Here is a 24488-nt window from a genome sequence, read left to right on the forward strand (position 1 = left end):
TCGATCTCCTGCTCCTGACTGCGAGGAATGAAATCCTTAAAGAAAGCATTCGGAGGGGATAAAGAAGTCTCTAGCGTTACAAGACTTATAGAAATTTATTCAAGTAATGAATATGAAGAGAATTCTATAGAAGGGTTAGTAATCTCTATTTTAAGCAATGAATCATTGACTAATAAAGACAGTGTATTCGATATAGTTGAGAGTATACACTTTATGAAAAGGAATGGTGCTGTAGAAGCATCACGAGCATTACGGAAACAGCTTAAACATGGATCTACCCATCAGAACATCCGGGCATTAACGGTAAATACATAACTTTATAGTATCATTTGGCTAATTCATTATCAGATATTCCATGGATGCGTATCAAATGGTATAAACAATAGCAACTTCCCAGATAGTGAACTTGAAGCTCGTTTTAGACTAATTGCTTCAGATCCTGTCTATGATTCTAAGGTAAAGAAGAAGCTGCGAAGTGTATTGAGGTCAATTTGCGAAGAAAACAACCAAAATAGCCGATACAAGCAGCTATACGAAGATTGTGGTAGTGTAAAAGTAAGTAAACCATCTATGATAACAATACATTATCTAATCATGTTAATAGCCTGCTAGACCAGCTCGTCGTACTCCATCTACTCTTTCAAAACTCTCTACGTCGTCAATTCCAAAGTTGAACCAACAAAAAGCGCACAAAGTTGCAGATTCACCAATAGAAATAGAAGATCCCTTCGCTGATCCACCTGATACGCGATAAATTTATATTTAAACCTTTATTTTTGTCTCTTGATATATTCTTCTTGCTTTAGCACGATGAGCAATTTGTTCAGCTTGATAGACGAGCTACAGAGCCCTGCAAACGAAATAAGAAGCAGAGCTGAGAAGGTGTGCACCATTTGCTCTGCTTACTTGCGCTCATTCATCCTAGCTTCTCCAAGATACACTTATAACTGGACATCCAGATGATACACTCTCAGGAATAGTAGAAGTGGCTGCAACACACCAAGTTGAACATGTTAGTAATACCTATAATAATATACACAACCTAAGATTTTTATAGGTCCGTTCTTTTGCTTTGGTCTTAATAAGAAGACTGGCATTCCAACGTCCAGACCAAAGCAACCCTACCCAAGAACTCTGGGCAGATATTTTACGCCACGATACGAGACAGAAAATTGTTAGTCGTCGTCTTTCTTTGCAGTTCATTGGCTCACTATTCATAAGTCTTCTGTTCTCATTAACCAACTTGGCACTGAACAGGCGCAAACTGTTAGAAATAAACTTGCGGACACACTCGCCGAACTCGCTAGAGATAGCCTTAGTCGCGGTCAAAGCTGGAACGAGCTCGCGAGCGCATTATTCCAATGTGTAGCGAATGACCAACCATTTATTCGCGAATCAGCATGGCGTGTCTGGTCAGGTGTACCTGTTATGCTCATGGATATGCCAATTGATCAATTAAAACAACTTTTCACTCAAGGTTTGCAAGATGCAGACATCAACGTGAGTATTTTCTCATATTGTGGTATCCTTGTCTCATTCATTTTAGGTTCGCCTTACCGCACTCAAGGCCTTCTCTTCAACGCTCATTGACTCCGATAGATCAACACGTATTCAACTCTCACCTATCTTGGTCATCGCTTTTGAGTTGCTCCCTCCGCTCGCGACTGCTGGTGATTTCGATAGCCTTCGTCCAGCATTACTTACTTTCACTTCACTTGCATCTTCACATCCCGTTCTCTTCGAAGCACACGTCAATAGTATACTGAATTTTGCTGGAGAGATTGCTCAAACTGACAATTGTCCATTCGAAGTTCGTCAACCTGCTTTAGAGCTTTTATTGAGTTTAGCAGAAGGTATTTCAGCAACTTGTAGAAGAAACTCAAGATTTTCAGAAATTTTCATCAGAATTTGCTTAAAATGGTTATCAGTTAGATCTTCAGATGAAGATTGGGAGACGACTGAAGATCTCGATGATACACCAGAAGAAGAGGAACCTGCACAAGTTGGTGAAGAGTACATCGATAGACTTTCAACTGCATTAGGTAGTAAGGCTGTATTACCACCTGCGTTTGCACTCATTCCAAGCATGATTTCATCACAAAATTGGCAAGAACGTCTTGGTGGTCTCATGGCTATTGCATCTATCGGTGAAGGTTCCTACAAAGGTCTTCATTCAGAACTTGCTAAGGTTATGAGGTGAGTTAATTATTCTAGATCACTGAAAACGCTAATATGTTTTATTTAGCCTCCTTGAACCTGCTTTCAGTGATGCTCACCCACGCGTTAGACATGGTGCCTGTCACGCGATTGGTCAACTCTGCACTGATTTCGCAGAAATCCTTCAAGAAAACTTCTATGATCCAATTCTTAAGGCTTTAGCTAATTTACTTCAAGATCCATCATCAAGAGTTCAAGCACACGCTTCTGCAGCACTCGTAAACTTCTTTGACGCGCCACCTGAAGTTGAAGTATTTGAACCATACTTAGACGGCTTAATTGAAAGATTATTACACCTCTTAGCTAGTAGCTCAAAGCGATATGTCCAAGAGCAAAGTATAACAACAATCGCAACAATCGCTGATGCTGCAGAGGATAAATTCGGCAAATATTACTCAACTGTTATGCCACTATTGATTAACGTTTTAGGCGCAAACCTTAGTCCAGAATTTAGAATGATGAAAGGTAAAGCTATGGAGTGTGCAACATTAATTTCGCTTGCTGTTGGACGTGAAACTTTCCTTCCAGACGCTAACAAATTAGCTGAATTATTAGCAGTTATTCAAAATCAAGTAACTGAAAGTGATGATCCACAAATTAGTTACTTAATTTCAGCTTGGGCTAGAATAGCTGGTGTTATGGGTGGTGATTTCGCACCATATTTACCTTCAGTTATGCCACCTTTACTTGTTGCAGCACAAATCAAACCTGAACTGCAAGTTGCGGACGATGATGAAATTGATAAAGACGCTCATCCTGAATTGGAATGGATGAGAATGGCTGATCAAAATGTTGGTATTCAAACTTCTGCACTTGAAGATAAGAATACTGCAATGGAGACACTCGTCATTTACGCAACTGAATTAAAGGAACATTTCGGTCCATATGCTATTCAAGCTCTTGAAATCGCTTTACCAAGTTTGAAATTCTATTTCCATGATGGTGTAAGAGAGGCTGCTTCACACTTAGTTCCACAAACAGCGGAGATATCTAAACTTACTAATCAAGCTAATGAAGAAATTATTGATACAACCTTCGCAAACGTTGTTGAAGCTATTAGCGATGAAGTTGATCCAACTTTCCTCGGCGTACTTGTTAACTGCTTCTATAAGCTTGTTTCAACTTTCGGTTTACCAAATCTTAAAGAACCAATTGCAGAAACTTTCACAAAAGCCATTGAACAACAACTAAGGGATTTACATGAGAAGAGAACTAATAGAATACAGAAGTTTGGTAAACATACATCAGGTGGTGACGTTGATCATGAAGATTTAGAGATGGTATTAGAGGAAGAAGAAGCTGAAAATGGTGCACTTGATGAAATTAGTGCTTGTTTGAAAATACTTGACTCTCAATCTGGCTTACTCGTCGGTATTGGTACAGTTGCTCAAATGGAAATTGGTCCTGAATGGGAAGATGAAGAGTAAAGAGTAAATATTACAGAACAGGATATACCACACTCCTTTTTAATTAGATAAATTTAAATTTTTTTCCCTTTATGCATCTTCAATTATAAGCTTTGGAATGTAGACATACTTCGTAGTCAAATATTTATAGCTAGCCTTTTCTTTTCCTTATCAAACTATCATGCAATTCAAATACTTGATTTCTGTCGCGGTTTTATTAACTCTTACTGTTGCTCTACCAGCTGTAAGTCTCAGATTGTCTCATCAAAATTTAAAAGCTAATATGATTACCCCCACAAGGAGGGTAAAGATGGAGAGTTTCAATTCGCAGGTACTTCCGGAACAAGAGCCAACAATGGAGACTTTAAAGGCAAAAGTGGTAAATTACTTTAAAGAAATTTTTGATAATTTACAAATAAATTATTCTTCAGTTGGGTTACTTTCTTGAGTTTTATGTCTTCTCCTGCTCTTCTTTTTCTTCTTTTGATCAGTTCCAACTGGTTCTGAGTGTTGAACAACATTTGATTTTGATTTCTTCTTTGCTGAGAGTGGATTTGGTCCTTTTGGTCCTTTCCTTTTCTTCTTCTTCGGACCTTCTTCAGTTTCTTCTTTATCACTTAGTTCTGCGTCCAGTTCTTTCTTCTCAATAAGTGATTGTGAAATTTTCTCTCCCTCTATTTGATTAATACGTTTAGTAGTAGGATCTGACGGGGGTTCTAGTACAACAACCATTCTATTGTAATGTAAAATAGGTATACCCGGAATACTGTGCAGTTTCTTTCGTAATTTGTTGTTAGTGGATGCTATAACATATTTATGCTTGTTATTAGGTCCAACGACATCAGTTATACAATTTTCAACTGGTAGACTCTCTTTATGGTTACATTTCCGCCTTTCAAAACCTTTTGCCATGTCTATCACACCCTGAACTTCCGATCCACGAGAGTAGAGTGATTGCATTGTACACTGAGTGATTAATATCTTGGTTGATCCGCGTAAGGCATTGTTGAACACACTTTGAGCGTCCATACGTGATTTATGAATATTTGTAGCGAATTCATCATCTACTAACACCTGATAAGGTTCTCTAAAGTTAAAATATCGACTGTATTTGGCCATAAGCCTTTCATAAGCTTTTGCTCTTTTCTGCCTCATTTAAGATTTTTCTTGGATGACGTTATACAAAGAAGAAGAATTCTGATCTTTTAAATATGATTTTTTAACCAATTTTGTGTTAAATTTGTATTTACTTATACTTTATCATTAATTACATATACACACTCTCTCTGTCTGTATTTGATTATCCAGGTAGTCTATCTGATATATAAAGGAATTTATCTAGACATGATAATTATGATAGAAAATAAACTATTATTTACTATATTATTAGTATGAACAGCTAAAAATATTATGTAAACCTAATTTTTACGCGTCTTCAATATCATCAAAGTCAGATTCTGATAGCGCGTTTTATCGCTTAGACGACCATGTCAAATAGACCAACAAAGAAGCAGCGGCTGGTAAAGTCACTTGAAGGTGTGTATCTACGTTGTTTATTAAATTATATTAACAAATACACCAAAAGTTAACGTAGTATACACTATTATGCCATCCTCAACGACATTCATGTCTAGAACTATGTCAACTGTAGAAGTTGAAGTCGTACAAAATAATTATGGGGATTTCGGACGTTGTAGTCTTAGAGAATGTCTCACACAAGCCTGTATTACAAGGTAAGTAGATCAGACTTTGCTTAAGACAATTATTTAATCTTCATTAGTCCTGAATTACTAGGTGATTACACATTACACGCTATGAATGCCTACGAGAGTGAAAAGTTAGTCGCTAGCGGCGTAGATACACAACCGGTTTTTGCGATTGAGGGTACAGTACAAAAGTGCTTAAGCGATAACAAGAAGCTTATAATAGGTAATCTTGAAACGGGTGATCCATTTGATGATGACAGTGATGTTCTTAGAGTTGTTCTACGTTTCCAGAGGGTGTGTTATTTTCTTAACAATAGAAAACACACTTATTATCTCACAGAATAGTAGCGAAACTCCAAAGCAATACCTGCCAAAAGCCAGTTCATCGAAATCTAATAAAAGACGCGCACCTTCTACGCCCCCTTCCCGTAGAGTTAGTAGTTCCCAAGTAAAAAAAGAGAAAGAGGAGAAAAAGGCAGAAAGTGAGTGTCTTCCTTCTTTTTACTTACAAATACTAATATAAAATCGCAAGAATACCCCGAAGTTTGTATCACTTGCGGGACTAAAGAAACGTCTACTTGGAGGTTCGTTAGTGACCCTTCATCTTCATCAGGAAGAGCCAGAGCATGCAATTGTAAGCTAATGTCCCTAAGAAGAACATTATCTAACTATGATCTCAGCTTGTGGTCTTTATTGGAAAAAGAATAATAGCATGCGTCCAGAAACACTGTGGAAGAATGGTGAAGAAGACAAAGCGAAAATCGTAAAATCTACTACAAAGAGTCGGAGCAGAAAAATGACTGATGAGAATGTTACAAGTGGTGACGGCAGTCCTGTTCGGCGGTCATTTAGTGTTTCATTATCACAACAGCAAAATCGGCGGGACAAAAGTAATAAAGTACTTGGTGACCTTAACAATAACAATCTAAATCACAGACAAAAGATACCTAGCTTAAAAGCTCCACCTAGAAAAGAAGCTGAAGCAGGATTTAAAATACCTAGGGGTCCATATACTTCACCGCCAAGAAAAACAGCTTATAATAACGAGTACTTACAGGATATACTCAATTCAAGTCCTGGTACGATGTTAAAACATGTATTCTCAGAGGGAGATAAGAGTCCAGAGGGAACCTTCTCAGTGAATGGTAAGAAAAAACCATCATCAAGGTTGAAATTAGCAATATCAGAAGAAGAAGAGGAAGAAGAGGACGTTGATCAAACTATAAGAAACACAACATTTGAGAGTAAGAATACACCATTTGATTTTAATACACTACCGCCAAGTTCACCGCCAAATATGGTGTCACCATATATGAAAGGAAACAAAGAGGAGGAGGATGAATTGGATGAGCTGGCAAGTAGTCCAGCAGATAGGATTGATAGTAAAAAGCAGTATAATCTTGATGAATTAGTCAGGATGTTAAATAATAAGGAGTCACCATTTATAGTAGAGAGTCCACCTTCAGAACTCTATCCAATCTAAATGAATTTGAACAAGAAGAAAATGAGAAAAGTGATAAGAATTGCTAATATGATTGAATCTCTCTTGCGCCTTGCTGATATCATTGATAATACTTTGTTTATAGAAGGTATCGAGGACAGTGTTTGTTGTAGTTTACGTGTAGAATTTCTAATTGAGGAGCCTTGGTTTGTGAAGTCATTAAGAGTGTGATAAGATTGCTGGAGAGTCGAGTCTAGAATAGCGTGACTGTTGTCTAACTGTGAACTCTCGTTGAGAAGGTTGTCGTAATTAGTCGAATGACTAAAGGTGTTGTTGTGTAATAACTCATAACTATTGATTTGCTGTGTGAGGCTATCCTTGATATTGTTGTAGTCGCTGAAAAAGTCTTTGTATATAAAAGAATGTCTGTCTATCAAAGTATCGCTTGTCAGTCGACTAATCAATTGCTTGTATTTATCAAATAATTCTTGTACTTCCAAATAACCGTCATTTAGCTCACGAAGGAAATCGCTATTAAAATCCTTTCTTTTCTTGTATTTTACTAACTCAATTAATTTTTTATCAATAAGCTCTTTTATTATATTAAGTTCTCTATCCTCTCTATCCATTTGATACGCAAACTAAAGATGGAAAGTCTTCCATTTGATATAAAACAAATTTTAGAAAATAATTTGGTAGACCAGTCTGGCTACGGTGGAACTAAAAAGCAGAGTCATTCTACCACTAGTAGCTCTGTTAGTAGTAGTAGTGATGATAGCGATAGTGGCAGCGATCAAAACAAGAACAACGAGGAGCTGGAAGATGATGACAGTGACGCTGACGATCAATGGGAAGTTGATAGCAATCCAATCACTCAAGACGAAAATCCTATTCCAACATTGGACGCACTCTTAGAAAACGCAGACCCAGAGGATCCTATAGCTTCAAATAACCAACCTTTTCATACAAAAAATGAGCTCACTGATCATCAGATAAATCCTTTACCTTTTGAAAAGTTCCCAGTTGATATAAAGCTCCTCCCAGTTGGACATTTGCACTCACTTATAGATAATATCCTCGTCATACAATCATCATCTTCGGGTGAACACAGTACGCTGGATCAAGATACTCTCATCTGTTTAGAAGATGGTACTTTGATAGGTGAAATTTTTGAAACTTTTGGATCGATTTCTTCACCTTTCCACTCTATTTTAGTCAAAGAGGGTGCTATAGACATAGAGATAGTTAAATCTAAACAAAAAGTATTCTATGCACCAGAACATGCCAAAATTATCGACACTAGGATCTTACAACAATTGAAAGGTTCTGACGCGTCCAACGTCTATGACGAAGAAATACCTGAAAACCAACAGGAATTTTCAGATGATGAGGCTGAACAATCTGCCAAAAAGGAGAAGAAAGCGAAGAATAGAGTAGCTAAACAATCTAACAAGAATGATTTCATTGATTACGTACCTCAACAAAGACCAGCAACTCTAGATTACAATGATAACGATTTCAATCCTGAAGTCGCTTTGAAAGGTGCACCACAGCAGCCACAGCAGCCACAGCCATCCTCTTTAGATCAGCAATATAATCCATATCAATTCATGCCATATAATCCTATTTTAATGGCACAGCAATTCACTGCTATGCAAGCACAAATGCAAGCGTGAGTAACATTTACTCATTAATTAATTTACTAATCCCCATTCCCAGACATATGCAAAACTGGAACAACAACAACAATAACAATTAACGATTCGCAGTAAACACATCTTCTCTTCAAACGATCAAGTCGAATTATTTAAATTATATTTATTTATTCACGTTCATTACTTTCTCATCATGTTCTACGTCAGTCTTCTGTTATTTAATTCAGCTTTCACACTCATCTCCAACTTTCAGGACGATGATATCAGCAGCATTTGGAAGAATGACAACAAACTAAAATCTTTTACAGTCCCAAAACAATCACCACAATCTGACATAGCTTTTGTATCTCTCCAGAACAGCAACCACGCTGTTTTACATAACTCGAATATGCTCACAGTAAGTCACAGCGTTGTCACTGTCTCTCCATATTAATTCATCAGCTCAAAAACTCACATAACAACAATATTAACTTCAGAGAACTATTGAAACCTCAGAGCAAAGTTAATTACTCCGGTGGGTCGGTACGCGCAAACGTGATCAATGTTAAACATTCTCATAGAACTAGTATCACGCATAATAGTCAAAACTGATCAACAAGCTTCAATATTTCTTCAACAAAAGCTCAAATCGCTTAATAAATCTGATATCAATCTGCTCGTTCGTTATCATTTTCTTTTCTCTCCCTAATGATGATATACCAAACAGGTTGATGCTGTGATTCAACGTGCTTTCCCGTTAATTACTAATCGCTTTGGGAACTTTCTCGTACAGCGTGTCATTGATCTTGATGATGTCAGCTACAAATTACGTATCGTGAACTCAATCACGTCGGTGTAATACGCTATGAAAGTATCTATTAATATAACCCATAGTTGCCAGGTTGAATCTATAGCAATGAACTCTTATGGTACCCATGTTCTCCAGAAGTTACTGTCTACTTCTCCTGAGCATGTCAAGGTATGCTGTTTTCGATACAAAGTTGTGTGATTCGCTAAAGATAATGTATAGATTCTTCTCGTTAATGAGCTTCTCAACGGTAATATTGCTCAAGGCATAGTACACAAAGTGAGTTTGTTGTCTTATATTATTTCACAGAACACTCATTAAAACATAGAACGCTTCCCATGTCTGGTCAAAAGTCTTGGAGGTAAGTATTTGTCTATCTTTTATGTTGAAAATTCAAAAGTTTTAAGACTCAATGGTTTATTTACAGTCCATCAATAATGATAGCCGTAAACGCAGCGATGAAATATCGCTGGGTTGAATGCGCTAATACAGACACAGGATCACTTATTATCCAATCCATCCTGTCTAAGGAGTTCAGTGAAGTTTGTTTCAATGAGGTGAGAGCTTTAATTTGATATTGTGTTCTCGACTGAAATTCTTCACTGATTATGGACAAGATCACCACATGTGCCTTGAATAAATGGGGCTCAACGGTCGTACAATATATAGTTGAAAAAGCTTCGAATATGTCTCTTGCTAGAGTAACTTGTCTGCTTATTTACTCTTATAAGCAGCTTTCAGTTAATTTCTATGGCGCACGCTGCCTCATGGCTTGCCTAACAATTGGAGACAAAAAAGATTACGCTATCAATCTTTTATCTGATTTGTTATTCAATGATCCCGATCGAATGTAAGCGTCCTCTTCCATTGATGTGCTACTAAAAGGCATCCTCATAAAGTGACACTCTTGCTAACCTTATGGCTTCATCAATTGGGGTTCAATTCCTAGTAAACATCCTCTCATTAGTAGGTTTTCAGCCACCTCCTGGATTCTCTATCTGATCATATGTAGATGTCAAATGAAAAGTATCACCAATTACTCACTCTTGTAAGTATTTGCTGCTTCAGAGACAGAAATCTTATTCTATATAATAGATTCACGCTGTTAAAAAGCAAAACGCCGGCGTTATTGCTTAAATGATATCATAACTAGTCTACTTCGCATGTTATTCATAGTATCTAGCCATAGTTAAGCATTTTACTTTTATTTATATTCCAATCATTTTATATTGTCGTTATGTTCTATATTACTTACTGCCCGTTTGATTGGAAGATTTCACATCTGAAACATTTTTTTTTCAAAAACCACATACATTACTGATATCAACTGTCATGTTTTACGATGCTTTCTTGAGCTTATAAATAACTAACCATTTTACTAATTGTGTAGAGATCTACAAAATGGTTGAGATAATGAGGTACAATCATTATCCACCCATCTGTATCATTTTGTTTATAGTTATCTTGCTGTTCTTCATAAGTTAAGTCAAAATAAATCCTTTTCCCTACACAACCAGAGACATTCGAGATAACGATGAGTTAAATGCATTTAGAAGTATGAGAGTGCTTACAGATTTGTTGATTAAATTAATTCCGCAATCTCACCAACATCACTGACAAAGTACAATGATATCATGCATTCGCTTAATGTGACCAAGTATAACAATCAATCAAACGAAACCTTTTAGTAAAATGCGAAAACAATTAAGTATTAGCATGTATTCGACAAGTAATACTCAAAATAATGGTCAGTATGTTTTGGAAAATATGAATACATCTCGTGTATCATACGTAAGAATAAATGATACTTAGGGTAAACAGAAAACTAACCAGAATAAATCATAACTGAAAACCAACTCTTTGAAACGATGACAACGATAGATGTCGAAGTCACAAAGAGAGGCCCACGTGTCCCCTAGACAAGCATTCCAAATGACTAGGGAGACTTAAAGGGATTGTGGGGAGAAGCCCTATCCAAAAGACACCAACAAACTCTCAATATCAATATCTAACATCGCACGACCAAAGACTTATCCAGGAATATTTCCATCCTCAATAGTTTGTGAAGATTGAGCAATCCAAGCAGCCAAAGTGATCCAAATCAGACGGTGTACGCACAAAGCGCGATCCTTCACAGTTGGAGCGCTGATTCAGTGGTAATCATGTTGAGTAGGGTGATTCACAGCAGTGTACCTAGCGTTGGGTTGAAACCAATGACGCCGGTTGAGAACTCAGCTTGTAGTGAATTTCCAACGGGAACCTGATAACGCAGCAGGAAAGGACGAGACTCTCTCTATGCAACTATAGTGGCGGCGAACCTTTCAAGGAAACACGGCCTGAAATAGCGGAGATCTGGTTCAAAGCCTGATAATCAAGAAGTTGGAGTCACTACTACTGATAAGCTGAAGAGTTACCTACAGATCAAACACATCCTAGTATTGACGAAGGCGCCTTGAAGAGAGCTATCTACCAAACGAGTGAACAGCCTTGAATAGAGCGACTAGTAAGCGGCATCTAGATCCAATCTGAGCCTGGTTTAGGTAGAAAAGGGCTACGTTCAATATATTCTGTAAATATTGAAAATAACCTACTCGTGATGATGGCTGTTGTGATTAAAGAAAGGAATGCGTGACGAAGGCTGGGAAATGCGGGGAGAAAAAAAATTAAATTTAAAATCTATAATACAAATGTATCGGGAGTTACTACTATATACCTATATATTTACATATCTCCTATAATTCTCTCATTGTCAAGTCAAGCAAAAGACATTTTGCCACAGCTGACGGATGTAGCAATTTATAGTAAGCAAGAGTATTCATTCATTCGTTATATTATAACAACACAAAAAGTAAGAAGATATCGTTTACTGAGTGAATTTAGTGAAGACTGATTTGCATTGAAGGTAGTTGTTCAATACTTCAGATCCCATTTCGCGACCAACACCTGATTGCTTGTAACCACCAAATGGAACGTTCTTGGTCAATGTATTGTGTTGGTTGATCCAGACAGTACCAGCTTTGATTGCGTGGGCTGTCTTGTGAGCTTTATTGATATTCTCAGTAAAGACTGATGCTGCTAATCCATATTCAGTGTCATTAGCGATCTTTACGATATCAGTATCTTTTGAGAATTTTGTGATCGTTACTGCAGGTCCAAAAATTTCTGTACGTTGAATTTCACATTCTGCTGGCGCATCAAGGAATATGCGTGGTCTAACGAAGTAACCGTTTAACTTTGATTCCTCGCCGCACTCGATAACCTTAGCGTCACGCTTACCACTCTCAATGAGCTTGTTGACACGGCTTTGTTGGGTTTCAGAAACAACTGGTCCAAAGAAGACATCGTCGAATGGATCACCAGACTTCAATTGGTCGGTGTGTTGTTTAAAGCCTTTGACGAAATCATCGTAAACACTTTCTTCTACATAGATACGTGAACCGGCACAACAGCATTGTGCTGAGTTGAACCATATACCAAATGCTGTTGATTGGATAGCATTTTCGAGGTTTGCGTCTGCGTAAACGATTGCTGGTGATTTGCCTCCAAGTTCAAGTGTTACTTTCTTAACATTGTTCGCAGCTGCCTTCATGACCAGTTTACCTACAGCGGTTGAACCAGTGAATGCAACCTAATGTACATTAACATCTACATGTTATCGATTATGTATCAACATACCTTCTCAATGCCTGAGTGATCGGTAATTGCGTTACCCACAGTTTGACCATAGCCAACCACAATATTAATAACGCCGGCTGGGAATCCTGCTTCTTTGATAAGTGATGCCATACGGAGCGCAGTTAATGGCGTAATCTCGGATGGCTTTATGACGATAGTGTTACCAGTAGCAATAGCAGGAGCGATTTTCCAGGACTGTTGTTGATAGTTAGATACCCATACTTCTACTGAGATCTTGTTTACTCACAAACATTAATAAAGGAAAGTTCCACGGGATTATCGATCCACATACACCGATTGGCTCTTTTCGAGTATGAGCCATCAATTCTGATCCAACTTCGATGGTGCTTCCTTGAATTTTATCAGCCCAACCCCCAAAGTATCTGAAGTTGGCTGCTGCCTCTGGAATATCGAAACCGCGTGCAAACTTGAAAGGCTTTCCGTTGTCTAACGATCTAATATGGATTAGATAGAAAGCACAACATAAATATTAACATACTCAAGTGCTGCGAGCTCATCTGCATGTTTTTCCATTAAATCAGCAAGACGAACCAGAAGACGACCACGTTCAGTGCCATGAACGTTCAAGCCCCAGCTATTCTCAAATGCATCGTGAGCAGCTGCGACTGCTCTGTCGACATCCTCTGCCGTTCCTTCGCTGATTTTAGTTACAGTGTTTGAAGTTGTTGGATTGATGACGTCAATCGATTTACCGGTCGATCCAGAAGAGAATTCGTTGTTGATGAATACACCAGTTGGGAAATCAACTTTTCCTTGGAAAGCTGAGTTCTTGTGGTTAGCTGCAAAATCGTATTGGAAAGTAGTCATGATGGTTAGGGTTTGAGAAATCGGCAGTCAGCAGTCACGGGAAGTGGAGAATGATTAAATAGCTCAAATTAATAAAATACAATTTTCTGCAGATTTATGAAGATAAATTATCTCATCGTATGTTTATTGATGTCTTATACAGTAATAAATAACCGTACTTTTAATATGTCAACATAAGGTGGCAACGTTTGAGTAAACAGGTGAACAGCCAAGTTCTTTTTTATGCTGCGTATACGGTATGCACAGCTTATCTAAGGCTAAAATACAGTTTCGCTCTCACCCAGGTACGATTTTCACACAGATGGTCAGACCAGATTGCTCAGCATTATTACAAGGTGTGAAAACAGACTTTAGTTTTGACCACAACAATGAACTTGTTATTTCTTACTTTTATTGGAATTAGCCTCGTGTTTGCACTCAAAGTCAGACAAAGTAACACATATACATCACCTATAGTCAGAGCACCTAAAGTGAATCCGTTTAAAGAATTATCAAATGATGAGCTTACTAGTCTTAATGACTGGCTCATGGACCCAAATCAGTCACTCAATCTGAAAGTAATCGATCAAGCAGATTTAAGGGACAATTACATCGATTCCATCGAGCTCTGGCAACCAAATAAAGAAGATGCCATTAAATATCTTGACCAAGGTGGCCCTAAACCAAATCGTATGGCAAAAGTTCATATAGTTAATGGTGCAGACAAGCCACCTATTATTAAGACACTACTGGTTGGACCGTTACCAGTATCATCTGATACTAAGGTTGAGAATCTTGCTGACAAGATTTATCACAATGTATGTCATCGTTTCTACAGATTGTTATTGTATTCTGACAAATTCCTAGCCTAAGATACCATGGAATGCAAAGACATCTCACCCAGCTGAGAATATAGAACGTTCAAACATCATATCAAAAGTATTTGGTGCGATATCACCTGCATTAAATGATTTGTTAGGTGCACCTTGGTCTTTTAACAACTATGATACCGGTTTTGTTCCAAACAATGGGGACGGGTCATTTAGACATCCATGGGTTGAGCTTATGTTAAGTCAAAATAATTCGGCAATGTGGTTTGCTTATACGGGATTCTTTGCCCAGTTTGACTTTTCAAATCAAGACACCTCCGAATGGAAATTATTGAAGCTTGTCTACGGTAATAGGAAGTGGAATTCAACAGATTCATTCATGAATGATTTTGAATCTGGAAGCATCAGAGCCTCTCCAAAAGTAAACCTCACCGATATGCAATGGGCTTTGCGTTCTGTCAAAGGCAATACCCGAGATTTGGAAGAATTACCCGCACCACGCGCATACTCTCCAAACGGGCCGCGCTATCGCATCGATACAGCGGAAAGATATGTTAGTTGGTTGGATTGGTCATTCTATATTTCTTATAGCCCAGAACAAGGTGTAGGTCTCTATGATGTTAGGTTCAAGGACGAACGTATTGCATATGAGATAACCTTACAAGATGCAATTTCTAACTATGGTGGTTCTGATCCTCTCCAAGCCTACACGGCATACCTTGATAGAGGTAAATACATTGATCGAGGCTTTAACTTGCTAACGAAATGTAAGGTTACGGTATGGGTACGAGTATTACTACAATGATCAGAAATTATGACTGCTCTCATGAGGCTACCTATTTGAATGTCAATTATTACGAATCAGGTAATAACCGTGTTAAAAATGATACTATTTGTATGTTTGAACACGATTTGCAGAAGCCATTATCGAGACACAGTCAATCATCTGACTCTGGATCAACCAGAGGAGTCGCTTTTGAAATCCGCAGTATATACACGGTAGGGAATTATGACTATCTTCTCAGTTTCCTTCTTTATCCCGAAGGTTCAATAGAAATTGAGGTTGCCGCTTCAGGTTATCTTCAAACTACATATTTCGATCCTTTTGGTAGTTCCTACGGTACAAGGGTCAGTTCGACGTCGTCAGGAAGTATTCACGATCATGTTATAACTTTCAAAGTTGACCTGGATATAGCGGGTAAGGAAAATAGCATCGAGAAGAGACAGGTGGTTGTATCTGAGGATAAATTTGATTGGATGGATGATGATGAACCTCCAGTGAGACAAAAGAAAATTAAGTCGAGTGTAATGAATAGAGAGCAAGACGCAATTATTGATTGGGATGGAAACACCAGTAGCCTTTGGTTGATCGGAAACCAGAATAGTACTAATACTTACGGTTATCCGCGTTCTTATCGAATTATACCTCACTCAGTTATACATAATATTGTTGATGGGTATAAAATGGAAAGAAATGCTAAATTTGCAGATCACCATGCATTTGTTACAGTTAACAAAGATAACGAACGTAGTGCTTCTTCCTTTTTTAATGCCTTCTTACCACAGAGACCGCCCGTTGATTTCACCAAATTTTATGAAGATAACGAGATGATTAGACAGCAAGATCTAACTCTATGGTGTTCGGTTGGCTTTAGGCATATACCAAGAGCTGAAGATGTACCAAATACACTGTTTATCGCAGCTAAATCATCTTTATCATTTTCACCATTCAATTATGGGAATGAAACACTATCAAGAGATTTACGTAATTCATATTACGCCGTAGCCGATGATAATGGGCACCTACTAGCTAAAGATAATGGCATCGATCTTGAAGAATCTTGCTCAATGCCTGCTTTCAATACACCAGACAGGCTCACCTAATGTAGCAATCATTAGATGAAAATCTTATTGCTTTTTATTAATAAAAGAACAATTTTAGATGTCATCTACATCATTACAGATAATTTAATTTTGTTGCGCGATTGTACTGTTGATTCGAAGAACGACATAGACTAATAATGGACTATGTAATACTGTTCATTGATCAGCACTTTTAGAAGAGAACAGCAGGATATTTATGAATTGTATTCTTGCAATAACAGTCACATACTAGTATAAAGATGTGTTGAACTTGAATATACTAAACGATCTTGCACAACGTCGTGGTGACATACTGGTTGAGCTACCCTATTGCCGTATAATACTAGAATTAATGCATTCCTCATTGTATTTTATTCTCATATTGTTTGCTTCTGTAATTGATAAGTAATGATTGCTTGTTATCACCCATCATCATGGTAAGTGGGTATTTCTAGAAAATAACCTGGAGATTATAACATTATTATAGTCAGTTACATTACATACATCATTAGGTGATTTAAAAGTGAGCTAATTAGGAAGTCTTTTGCGGTCTCACTGACGTTATCAAACCAGATTGAAATATTTTGCGAGGCAGTACCACAAGCATCAGAGGTGAATCATTTTTCGTTAAAGTTACCCCATTAAACCATACACAGAACTTCCTATCCCTATGTGCTAGTGGTTATTATGACGACTGCAAGTTTCATCGGTAAGAATAGATTATTTCAGCAACGAAAGAATCTTAAGCGAGTATTAGGAATATTAAAGGTTTCATGGTACAGACAGGTGATCCTACAGGTACTGGAAAGGGTGGCCAATCAGTATACGGGGAACCGTATCCAGATGAGATACGATCAACACTCAAATTCAACAATAGAGGTCTTGTAGCTTTCGCGAATAGTGGACCTGATTCAAATAGATCACAATTTTTTATAACGTATGGTCCTGCAGGTCATTTGAATACAAAATATACGATATTTGGTAGAGTAATCGATGGTGCTGAGAATGGTACTCTAGATGCAATTGAAAGAGTTCCAGCTGGTACTCAGAAGGAAGGCTGGAGACCGAAGAATGACATAATTCTAAAAAATGTCACTATACATGCTAATCCGATAGCAATGCAGAGGGTGGAAAATTCATATGTTTAGTCAAATACTTTAATAATGATATAGATTCATTGTAAATTATTAATATTACACATTTATCGATTGTTTTTATTTCAACAATTTGCTTGCAAGAATATTTTGTACATTTCAGTTGATTCAATAGCATCCTCGCTATTCCTATGAGTGACGAATAACTCAACAGTGTTTTGACGCTTCAATTGAATCGACCAAGCTTGTTGGCCGTCCTGTAAAACTTTTGGATTTATTGAATTGTAAGGTATTACAGTACCATTACATCTCAATAAAATGTCCTTTGTTGTATCGATATTAGAGTCTTCCTTATTATATGACACCACTTCAATTTTAGCACCTGGTGAGCTTGGTATAATCAATGCATGATCAACGAATGTTTCAAATCCAATCAAGGACCTATGAACTTTTAGAGCTTTAAGTGAAGGTTGCATTTTAAGCATTTTATTACTATGTGTTGAATCAGGTTCCGGATCTCTTGGTTCAAGAATTTCTTTGTCATCTTGCTTTTGTTTACTTTCAGATGTTGACATATTGCCTGAAGGTGACGGTGAAGCCATATGTGAGTAACCCTTTAGTTGATGGGCTATGTTCTCTTGTGCATTATCCATAGATGATCTCTCAGATTGAAACTGACTAGAATCTAAAGCCATTATTGAGTTCCCAAGACTTATTCGACTTGAAACCATTGGAGGTTTGGTTTTCGGTGGTGGTTTGACTTCAACGTAAGTTGATTCCATACGACTGCCATCTTGATTTAAGACGATCCTAGCAAGCTTTTCATCAAGCATATCATCCGGTACATGCAATTTGAGTAATTCATAAAGAACATACTTGAGTTCTTTGGCATCTGCGTGTATTTCGGAACCTTCTTCATTGAAATGCATGGCGTTGTTGAACATTAACTCTAAATCTTCAACAATTTCACTAATCGTAGTGTAGAACTTTTCAGCCATATTCCTATTAATAATGTCAAAAGACATCGGATTTTCTATCACCTAATAATCTCATTAGATGTAATTTAAAAGATAAATAATGAAAACTAACATCGTAATAGTACGGAAACTCCTTTTCATCTGGTAAAACCATAAATGGTTCTGAGAGAACTCTGATATTAGGTTTATCCCTCTGTATTACCAATTTATCTAAAACCTTTTTGACTATCTTGTTAATACCTTTAGGACGACCACGTTTGCTCTTAACTGGCGGATGAAAAGCGGAGGGTAAGTTCGAATCATTTTCCACATCACCATCAACACTACCAGATTCACAAAACTTCTGGAATGATTCTTTGACCTTTTTTAACATAAATTTTGCATCCAAAACAATTTGTGATTGCTTTGCGTTATACTTTTTTGCGTTTGCGAAGCAAAGATCAAAATCGTTCTTCATTTCAAGTAAACTGACGTATTCATTGTTATTGAGTCTGTCTTGTATTTCTTTAAATGAGATTGGCTGTCGAGTCTATTAGACTTATGAAGATAGGAATAAAAGAAGTTCACCTTTTTAATAATCGAATAATAATCAGGTAGAACTTCACCATTTGGTAATTCTAAAAACTCTAGCGATACTTGTCTACCTGATTCATCCTTGAGATCCTTTATCTTATCAAATAGCTTCCTAGCTTGTTCAAGCTCTTGTTGTAAGTTATTTACTTGGTAGCTAGTCTCTAGCTTATCAGATCCAAGCCTCCTTCTCTTTCGTGAGTTCTCAGATATGAGGTTATCGTCAGAGATGTGGTGATCGTCTATCTTTGTGTCTACTGGGAGTGGCTCGTCGACGTAATCGTCGTCTGCTTCTCCTTTAAACTCATCTTTGACTGTCGTCATGGCTGGTCCAAATTAAGAAGTAAGTAGCGATAATAGCGAAATAAAATATTAAATAAATAAATAAATAATAAATTTATAAATTTATGTATAAATTTTATGGATTACAATTAATAGTCTATCTAATATTTCCGCTCTTGTTACCGCCTCTTTCAGTTATACTCATGCTATCTTTCTTCGTCGTTGCTGATCCAGACTTTGATTCCCAAACTTTCCAGAACTTCAACGCTTCGTCACCTGCTCCTGTTGCAAGCATCGTACCATCTGGTGATAAACCTGAATGCAATACTCTTGCATCATGAGCTGGCCATGCTCCCACGTTAGCTAGCGATGGGTATGAATGTACTTGAATATTATTCTCCCTAAATAACTCGTTACTTTACTTCATTCATATCTGTTTTTCACTTACGGGAATCCGTGTGTTGATAATATTTCACGCGTGTGATGTGAAAAGTGTAATCCAGTTACTTGAGAATCCAATTTAAGTGAATTTAATCTTGCACCTGTAGCAGATTGCCAGAAGTGTATAGTATGATCACCTGTTCCACCGCCAGAAGCTAATAAAGATGGTGTCCATGGACACCACGCAAGTGCTTTTACTGCTGCTTCGTGATTTCTTTTGCTCCACCTTGGTTCTGTGTTCCTACCTTGAGCTGGATCTGAACTACTTGTTGCGACTCTCCAATCCCAACAATTTACGACATTGTCGTTACCACCACTAGCAAGACTGTAACCTTCAAGTGGCTTCCACGCTAAACCTGTGACTTCTGAAGCATGTCCATTCAATTCACCTACTTTATGTTGCTGTACTCTAACGTCGTGTAGATGAATTTGACTAGACTTCGAACCGGATGCCAAAATATGTTGAGACCATGATAAAACACCAATTCTTGATGCATGTCCAGCCATTTTACGTAATCTTTTTCCAGTTTCAATATCGTAAATCTGTATAGAAGAATCGGCCCAACCCGTAGCTAAATATGAACCATCCTCCGTCCATTTTAAGGATTGTAGATCACCACTGTTACTATCTTCGCCATTACATATTTCTTTAACGCTACCATCGTCTGCGTTCCAAACAAAAACTCTAGCACCAATACCAACAGCTAATAAATTGGTTGAAGACCAACTCAATAAATTATAATAAAAATCATCAACTAAACCAGGTGCATCTAAAACACGATCTGGTTTCAACTTTGATAAATTGCGCTTCTGAGTATTCAAACTCTTTTGAGATGATTGATTTCCTCTAGACTGAGTAGACTTAGACAAATTTAATCTGATATCGGTCGAATGAACGCCAGAACTTGAGCTTGGTGGTGGTTCCGCAAAAGCGAAAATACGCTTATTATTACCAACAACGTCTTTGTCAAACTCATTAGTGAGTAAAGGTGGATCATGCTCGATATCGTTATCAGCATCAATCGTGTTGTTAGCTTCTAAAGCTGCACGGTTCGGTACAAAACGATCCTAGGTTCATTAGATTTTAAGAAAAAACGCGTAAAACTAACGTACTCTTTCTAACTATATTAAACTTTAATAGCTATTTTTGATATAAACTGTATTACTTACCTTTCTAGTCTCCTTTTTGGTGTCTGTTATTTGTGAAGTATCGGCATTCCTACCCATAACATCCATTGTACGATTATGGTCACGTCTTAAACTATCTACTGATGAAGATCTCGACGTGTTTTCTTCATCTTTTGTTAAAGCTAGCTTTGATAGCTCAGCAGTAAGCGATTGTGGTGATGATGGCGACATTAAAGAAGTATTTTACAGATAAAATCAGATTAGGTTATTGCATTATGGTTGTTAGATTTTATGTGTAAAAAATAGAAACAGTTTGTGTATTTTACTCTATTTATAAACTCATCAACAGCTTACACGCTCAGAAGACATCGCTTGCTTATATTTAACGACTTTTTATTACAAAAGGATAAAGAGAAATTGAAAAGATTACTTATGATTGGTTTTACTAGATTAATTTATTACCTCACAGATGGTGAACTCGATATTAGAAACAAACATGCAGACAGCAAGCAAAGTGATATCAACACAATGTCATTCCAAAGCTAATTTTGAAATCAAATTAATTTAAATTAAATTACTTTTAAATGAGGGTTCAAATATTGGGAATAGATGTGCCTGCATTTTGTTAATTTTGAAATATGAAAGCAGAACAACTAACCTCTGTATTGAAAACTACTTCTATTATAGAATTATTAACAGTCCTTGTTATAAACTATTGACTTACTATCTAAAGGTGCAATCGTCGAATCTTCAAACAACAAATATAAGTATTTAAATGTTTCACTCTGTGTTCAATTACGTAAATCCAAATAATAATAATAATAATAATAATAAAGTCCACTCACCAGTAGAAACGTTTCCATCTTATCCTCATATACGACAGGTAGCTGGTCGACGTCTTTTATACTAGCGTAACCACCAGTTTGAATTTTAGCATGCTTCTCAATCGATTGAAATATCTGCCACCCCCATTCTCTATACTTAGCGTCTCCAGTTAACCTAAATGCAATGAAGATAGATTCCACTGTCTCAGGTCTGTTTCATTCTGTTATCTTTCTGAATACCATCATTTCATAAACCTTACCGTAATATGTAACGTCCATCTAAAAGATCCACCTTTGAATTTTCACTTCTCTTAATAAACCAATCTTCTTTCAACGATAAAGGATCACCAATTGGATGGAAGTGAATTATTTCGGCTTTGGTAAGCAACATGTTAATAGATTCGATTATAGTTTTAATCTTTCTTACGTGATAAACCACTAAATCTAATCAGTATAAGCTCATTCAATCCTTGTTACATACCTTTCAGTTGAATTGTAGGTATCGTACTAGAGATAGTTTAGCTTTTTAACGGTGACATTAAGATGATTACTTACGCAGGTTTTTAGCAATTCTGTCCCAACCCACCAATTTTCATGTTCTTGGATGGTCATTTTCTTCTGATCCAGTTCATCTTTACCTTGATGCACGCCTAGCATAAGCAATCCAGGTAGGAAGCATACCTGTATATCTAATTTAATATTTGAAGCATTTCGAAGCTAATAAACATTACCAGGTGATCTTGCTTATTATAAGGTCTATATTCTGGTCTGATCCCATTGTTATATTAAGCTTTGAATACATCTGAAGGAACTAACCTATTGTCTCTTCGGCTCGGTGCTAGCTCGATTGTATGTATAAGCTTCTTTGGGCCTTGCGAGATTTTCACTAAATGACGCTTTATACCTTTACAAGCTTCGTCGTACATTTCCTTATATACATGCTCAGATTTTCCCTTATACACTATTAGTACGTTAAAAACCAACTATCTAGGCTCACGGTCTGTAAGTATTGTTTCAGTAAATACTGATTTTATGGTTAGAAATAAGTATGACTAGATTGATAGACGCACTTCATAATAAGAATCAGCACGTGAACCTAATCTAATTTGGCTAAAGTAGAATTGATTTACTCGTGGACTTAAAGGCATCAGAATTATTATGAGCTAGGTTGAAGTGCATACTCAATGAAAATTGGTGTCAAACCATCCATTTTCGGTGAATCTTTAATAATTTGCAGGACACGTTCAGATTTTGTCCAGTAAACAGGGTCTTCTAAAAGTTCTGCTAGCCATTTGAACTCAATCTGCAGGCTTGCAGCCTCTGCTGTACTTATAAATCCACCATTGTCTTTATCTGGAATTCCCAGACGTTCTTTCAGGTTTACATACGACAAAGGCAACCCAGAATTAGTTGAGAAAGATGATAATAGTCTTTCACCCAAATCAGCAGCGAGATCTAGAAACAATGCATCTGGTTCATGAAGGGCTATGTTCTGATTAAATGGATTTGAAGAAAGATAGTAAGATGATAAAAGTCCACCAAGAACACTTCACAAGAAAACTAAGACCAAGATAAAACATCAGATAAGAACTTACCGGATCGTAGTCTTTCATAATTAGACAATATAAAATAGCAAAACCACGCACTAACCTCGAAAGTATTAAATTTGTCATCAACTTCGAACGTAAGCTCGGACTTTATCCATTCTCTCGCTCTTCTGTATTCTTCTGTTAAACCCATCAATTGAATGGTATCACTAAGCAATTTTAGATAAAGAATAGTAAGCTGTAGAAATGCCTACAGGCTGTCAATTATTGTATATCCAATACCTTTAGACCGTGAAAGATTTGAACCAGTTCGTGAAATAGGATGATATTCATCGAAACCAAAAGCGTCCCTTTCTGAATAGGATTAAGTAAAAGGAGGAAAGAATAATATATTTACCATATGCCGACCACGCGTGCTAGATTTTGAGCTCAATGGTAATTTATATATTGTAACTTACTTGAAAGGCACCCTTGACAGAATCACGTTTAATTGGATCAGCTTCGAGGTAGATATCAGTCGTAGGCAGTTCCAAAGATATATCCTTGACTACCACTTTGTTCGGTTCTTGGTTTGTACCTTTGTACTGGAGAAATCTGTTAGTTAGGTTATCAATCTTGAGTCGGCTCACATTGAAGAACTGATTTGCTAGCAATCCGATAGAAATACCGCCAAGTATTATTTTTGCTATCTTCCTCTTCGTCCACATCTTTTATAACACGACAATCAAGATCAAAGGAATAGATAATGCCAGAACAAAATATTATGCAAGCTACAGAAGATGAGGTAGAATTTACAGCAGGTCCTACACTAGTTTCTAAACTTCAGGTTCGCTAGTATGTTCTTTCGTGGCTAATTCTAACAGATAATAGGAATGTGGTATTTCCTCTGGTGATTGTCAGAAATTAGAGTTAGCTGGATACCATACTATAGAATCTGTCGCATTCACACCGAAGAAACATCTAATTACAGTCAAAGGTATATCGGAAGCTAAAGCTGATAAGATTCTGCAAGAGTGTTAGTATTAGTCAACTTTATTATCTTAAACGCTAACTTTGCATTGCAAAGGTTCAAAGTTCGTATCAATGGGTTTTACTACTGCAACTGAAGTTCATGCTCGTCGCGCTGATCTGATAACGATTACAACTGGTAGTCGCAACCTTGATACTATTTTAGGCGGTATGTGGCTTATATTGGCGTGACCTATTTAAATATATAAAGGTGGGATTGAAACCGGCGC

The 24488-nt window shown here is 37.1% G+C and overlaps 13 protein-coding genes across 13 annotated transcripts; 8 read left to right on the plus strand and 5 right to left on the minus strand.

The window, feature by feature from the left end:
* The first annotated feature begins 9 nt into the window (after positions 1-9).
* On the plus strand, positions 10-825 carry WALSEDRAFT_59316 (hypothetical protein). Its single transcript, XM_006956268.1, has 4 exons — positions 10-134; positions 183-303; positions 349-555; positions 605-825. Exons 1-4 carry the CDS (start codon positions 28-30, stop codon positions 752-754), a joined length of 585 nt encoding a protein of 194 aa, XP_006956330.1. The 5' UTR covers positions 10-27; the 3' UTR covers positions 755-825.
* Positions 811-3728, plus strand: WALSEDRAFT_67293 (ARM repeat-containing protein; the record flags this gene model as incomplete). The annotated part of the gene is made up of 6 exons (XM_006956269.1): positions 811-882; positions 926-1012; positions 1058-1174; positions 1222-1500; positions 1547-2196; positions 2246-3728. 6 exons carry the CDS (start codon positions 811-813, stop codon positions 3642-3644), a joined length of 2604 nt encoding a protein of 867 aa, XP_006956331.1. The 3' UTR covers positions 3645-3728.
* Positions 3729-3804: 76 nt separating this feature from the next.
* Positions 3805-4016, plus strand: WALSEDRAFT_62332 (hypothetical protein; the record flags this gene model as incomplete). Its single annotated transcript, XM_006956270.1, has 2 exons — positions 3805-3867; positions 3924-4016. The coding sequence occupies 2 exons, from the start codon at positions 3805-3807 to the stop codon at positions 4014-4016; spliced, it is 156 nt and encodes a 51-aa protein (XP_006956332.1).
* Positions 4017-4076: 60 nt separating this feature from the next.
* On the minus strand, positions 4077-4778 carry WALSEDRAFT_7106 (hypothetical protein; the record flags this gene model as incomplete). Its single annotated transcript, XM_006956069.1, has 1 exon — positions 4077-4778. A coding segment is annotated over one exon (702 nt), but the record flags the coding sequence as incomplete, so codon positions are not given.
* A 334-nt stretch (positions 4779-5112) lies between these two features.
* Positions 5113-7388, plus strand: WALSEDRAFT_59317 (hypothetical protein). Its single transcript, XM_006956271.1, has 6 exons — positions 5113-5159; positions 5209-5356; positions 5404-5623; positions 5670-5811; positions 5862-5963; positions 6010-7388. The coding sequence occupies exons 2-6, from the start codon at positions 5229-5231 to the stop codon at positions 6810-6812; spliced, it is 1395 nt and encodes a 464-aa protein (XP_006956333.1). The 5' UTR covers positions 5113-5159; positions 5209-5228; the 3' UTR covers positions 6813-7388.
* Positions 7385-8822, plus strand: WALSEDRAFT_56208 (NAF1-domain-containing protein). The gene is made up of 3 exons (XM_006956272.1): positions 7385-8442; positions 8490-8627; positions 8679-8822. The coding sequence occupies exons 1-2, from the start codon at positions 7418-7420 to the stop codon at positions 8527-8529; spliced, it is 1065 nt and encodes a 354-aa protein (XP_006956334.1). The 5' UTR covers positions 7385-7417; the 3' UTR covers positions 8530-8627; positions 8679-8822.
* Positions 8619-10349, plus strand: WALSEDRAFT_62336 (ARM repeat-containing protein; the record flags this gene model as incomplete). The annotated part of the gene is made up of 13 exons (XM_006956273.1): positions 8619-8627; positions 8679-8822; positions 8867-8939; positions 8986-9083; positions 9132-9253; positions 9299-9383; positions 9435-9491; positions 9541-9573; positions 9620-9769; positions 9830-10062; positions 10112-10178; positions 10225-10260; positions 10308-10349. The coding sequence occupies 13 exons, from the start codon at positions 8619-8621 to the stop codon at positions 10347-10349; spliced, it is 1149 nt and encodes a 382-aa protein (XP_006956335.1).
* A 1658-nt stretch (positions 10350-12007) lies between these two features.
* WALSEDRAFT_31145 (indole-3-acetaldehyde dehydrogenase) lies at positions 12008-13718 on the minus strand (the record flags this gene model as incomplete). The annotated part of the gene is made up of 4 exons (XM_006956274.1): positions 12008-12840; positions 12888-13082; positions 13135-13342; positions 13387-13718. 4 exons carry the CDS (start codon positions 13713-13715, stop codon positions 12076-12078), a joined length of 1497 nt encoding a protein of 498 aa, XP_006956336.1. The 3' UTR covers positions 12008-12075.
* A 219-nt stretch (positions 13719-13937) lies between these two features.
* Positions 13938-16720, plus strand: WALSEDRAFT_42854 (amine oxidase catalytic domain-containing protein). The gene is made up of 3 exons (XM_006956275.1): positions 13938-14512; positions 14562-15252; positions 15297-16720. The coding sequence occupies exons 1-3, from the start codon at positions 14084-14086 to the stop codon at positions 16406-16408; spliced, it is 2232 nt and encodes a 743-aa protein (XP_006956337.1). The 5' UTR covers positions 13938-14083; the 3' UTR covers positions 16409-16720.
* Positions 16721-16821: 101 nt separating this feature from the next.
* On the plus strand, positions 16822-19352 carry WALSEDRAFT_67299 (cyclophilin-like protein; the record flags this gene model as incomplete). Its single annotated transcript, XM_006956276.1, has 6 exons — positions 16822-16828; positions 16879-16910; positions 16961-16999; positions 17044-17096; positions 17145-18521; positions 18571-19352. The coding sequence occupies 5 exons, from the start codon at positions 16822-16824 to the stop codon at positions 17533-17535; spliced, it is 522 nt and encodes a 173-aa protein (XP_006956338.1). The 3' UTR covers positions 17536-18521; positions 18571-19352.
* Positions 16846-19352, minus strand: WALSEDRAFT_59319 (Bromodomain-containing protein; the record flags this gene model as incomplete). Its single annotated transcript, XM_006956277.1, has 6 exons — positions 16846-16910; positions 16961-16999; positions 17044-17096; positions 17145-18521; positions 18571-18978; positions 19026-19352. The coding sequence occupies 3 exons, from the start codon at positions 19350-19352 to the stop codon at positions 17607-17609; spliced, it is 1650 nt and encodes a 549-aa protein (XP_006956339.1). The 3' UTR covers positions 16846-16910; positions 16961-16999; positions 17044-17096; positions 17145-17606.
* Positions 19353-19413: 61 nt separating this feature from the next.
* WALSEDRAFT_59320 (WD40 repeat-like protein) lies at positions 19414-21072 on the minus strand. Its single transcript, XM_006956278.1, has 4 exons — positions 20922-21072; positions 20865-20873; positions 19759-20819; positions 19414-19711 (listed from the first exon to the last, which is right to left on the minus strand). Exons 1-4 carry the CDS (start codon positions 20985-20987, stop codon positions 19468-19470), a joined length of 1380 nt encoding a protein of 459 aa, XP_006956340.1. The 5' UTR covers positions 20988-21072; the 3' UTR covers positions 19414-19467.
* Positions 21073-21443: 371 nt separating this feature from the next.
* On the minus strand, positions 21444-24172 carry WALSEDRAFT_35272 (glycoside hydrolase; the record flags this gene model as incomplete). Its single annotated transcript, XM_006956279.1, has 19 exons — positions 24121-24172; positions 23709-24076; positions 23648-23666; positions 23505-23604; positions 23354-23459; positions 23299-23309; positions 22885-23250; positions 22774-22840; positions 22701-22727; positions 22520-22656; positions 22435-22471; positions 22259-22384; positions 22185-22210; positions 22131-22141; positions 21964-22078; positions 21725-21914; positions 21604-21664; positions 21538-21557; positions 21444-21494 (listed from the first exon to the last, which is right to left on the minus strand). Exons 2-19 carry the CDS (start codon positions 23955-23957, stop codon positions 21444-21446), a joined length of 1719 nt encoding a protein of 572 aa, XP_006956341.1. The 5' UTR covers positions 23958-24076; positions 24121-24172.
* Between the last annotated feature and the right edge of the window lie 316 nt (positions 24173-24488).

This window comes from Wallemia mellicola (assembly GCF_000263375.1).
Source record: "Wallemia mellicola CBS 633.66 unplaced genomic scaffold WALSEscaffold_2, whole genome shotgun sequence".
Taxonomy (NCBI): Eukaryota; Fungi; Basidiomycota; class Wallemiomycetes; order Wallemiales; family Wallemiaceae; genus Wallemia; species Wallemia mellicola.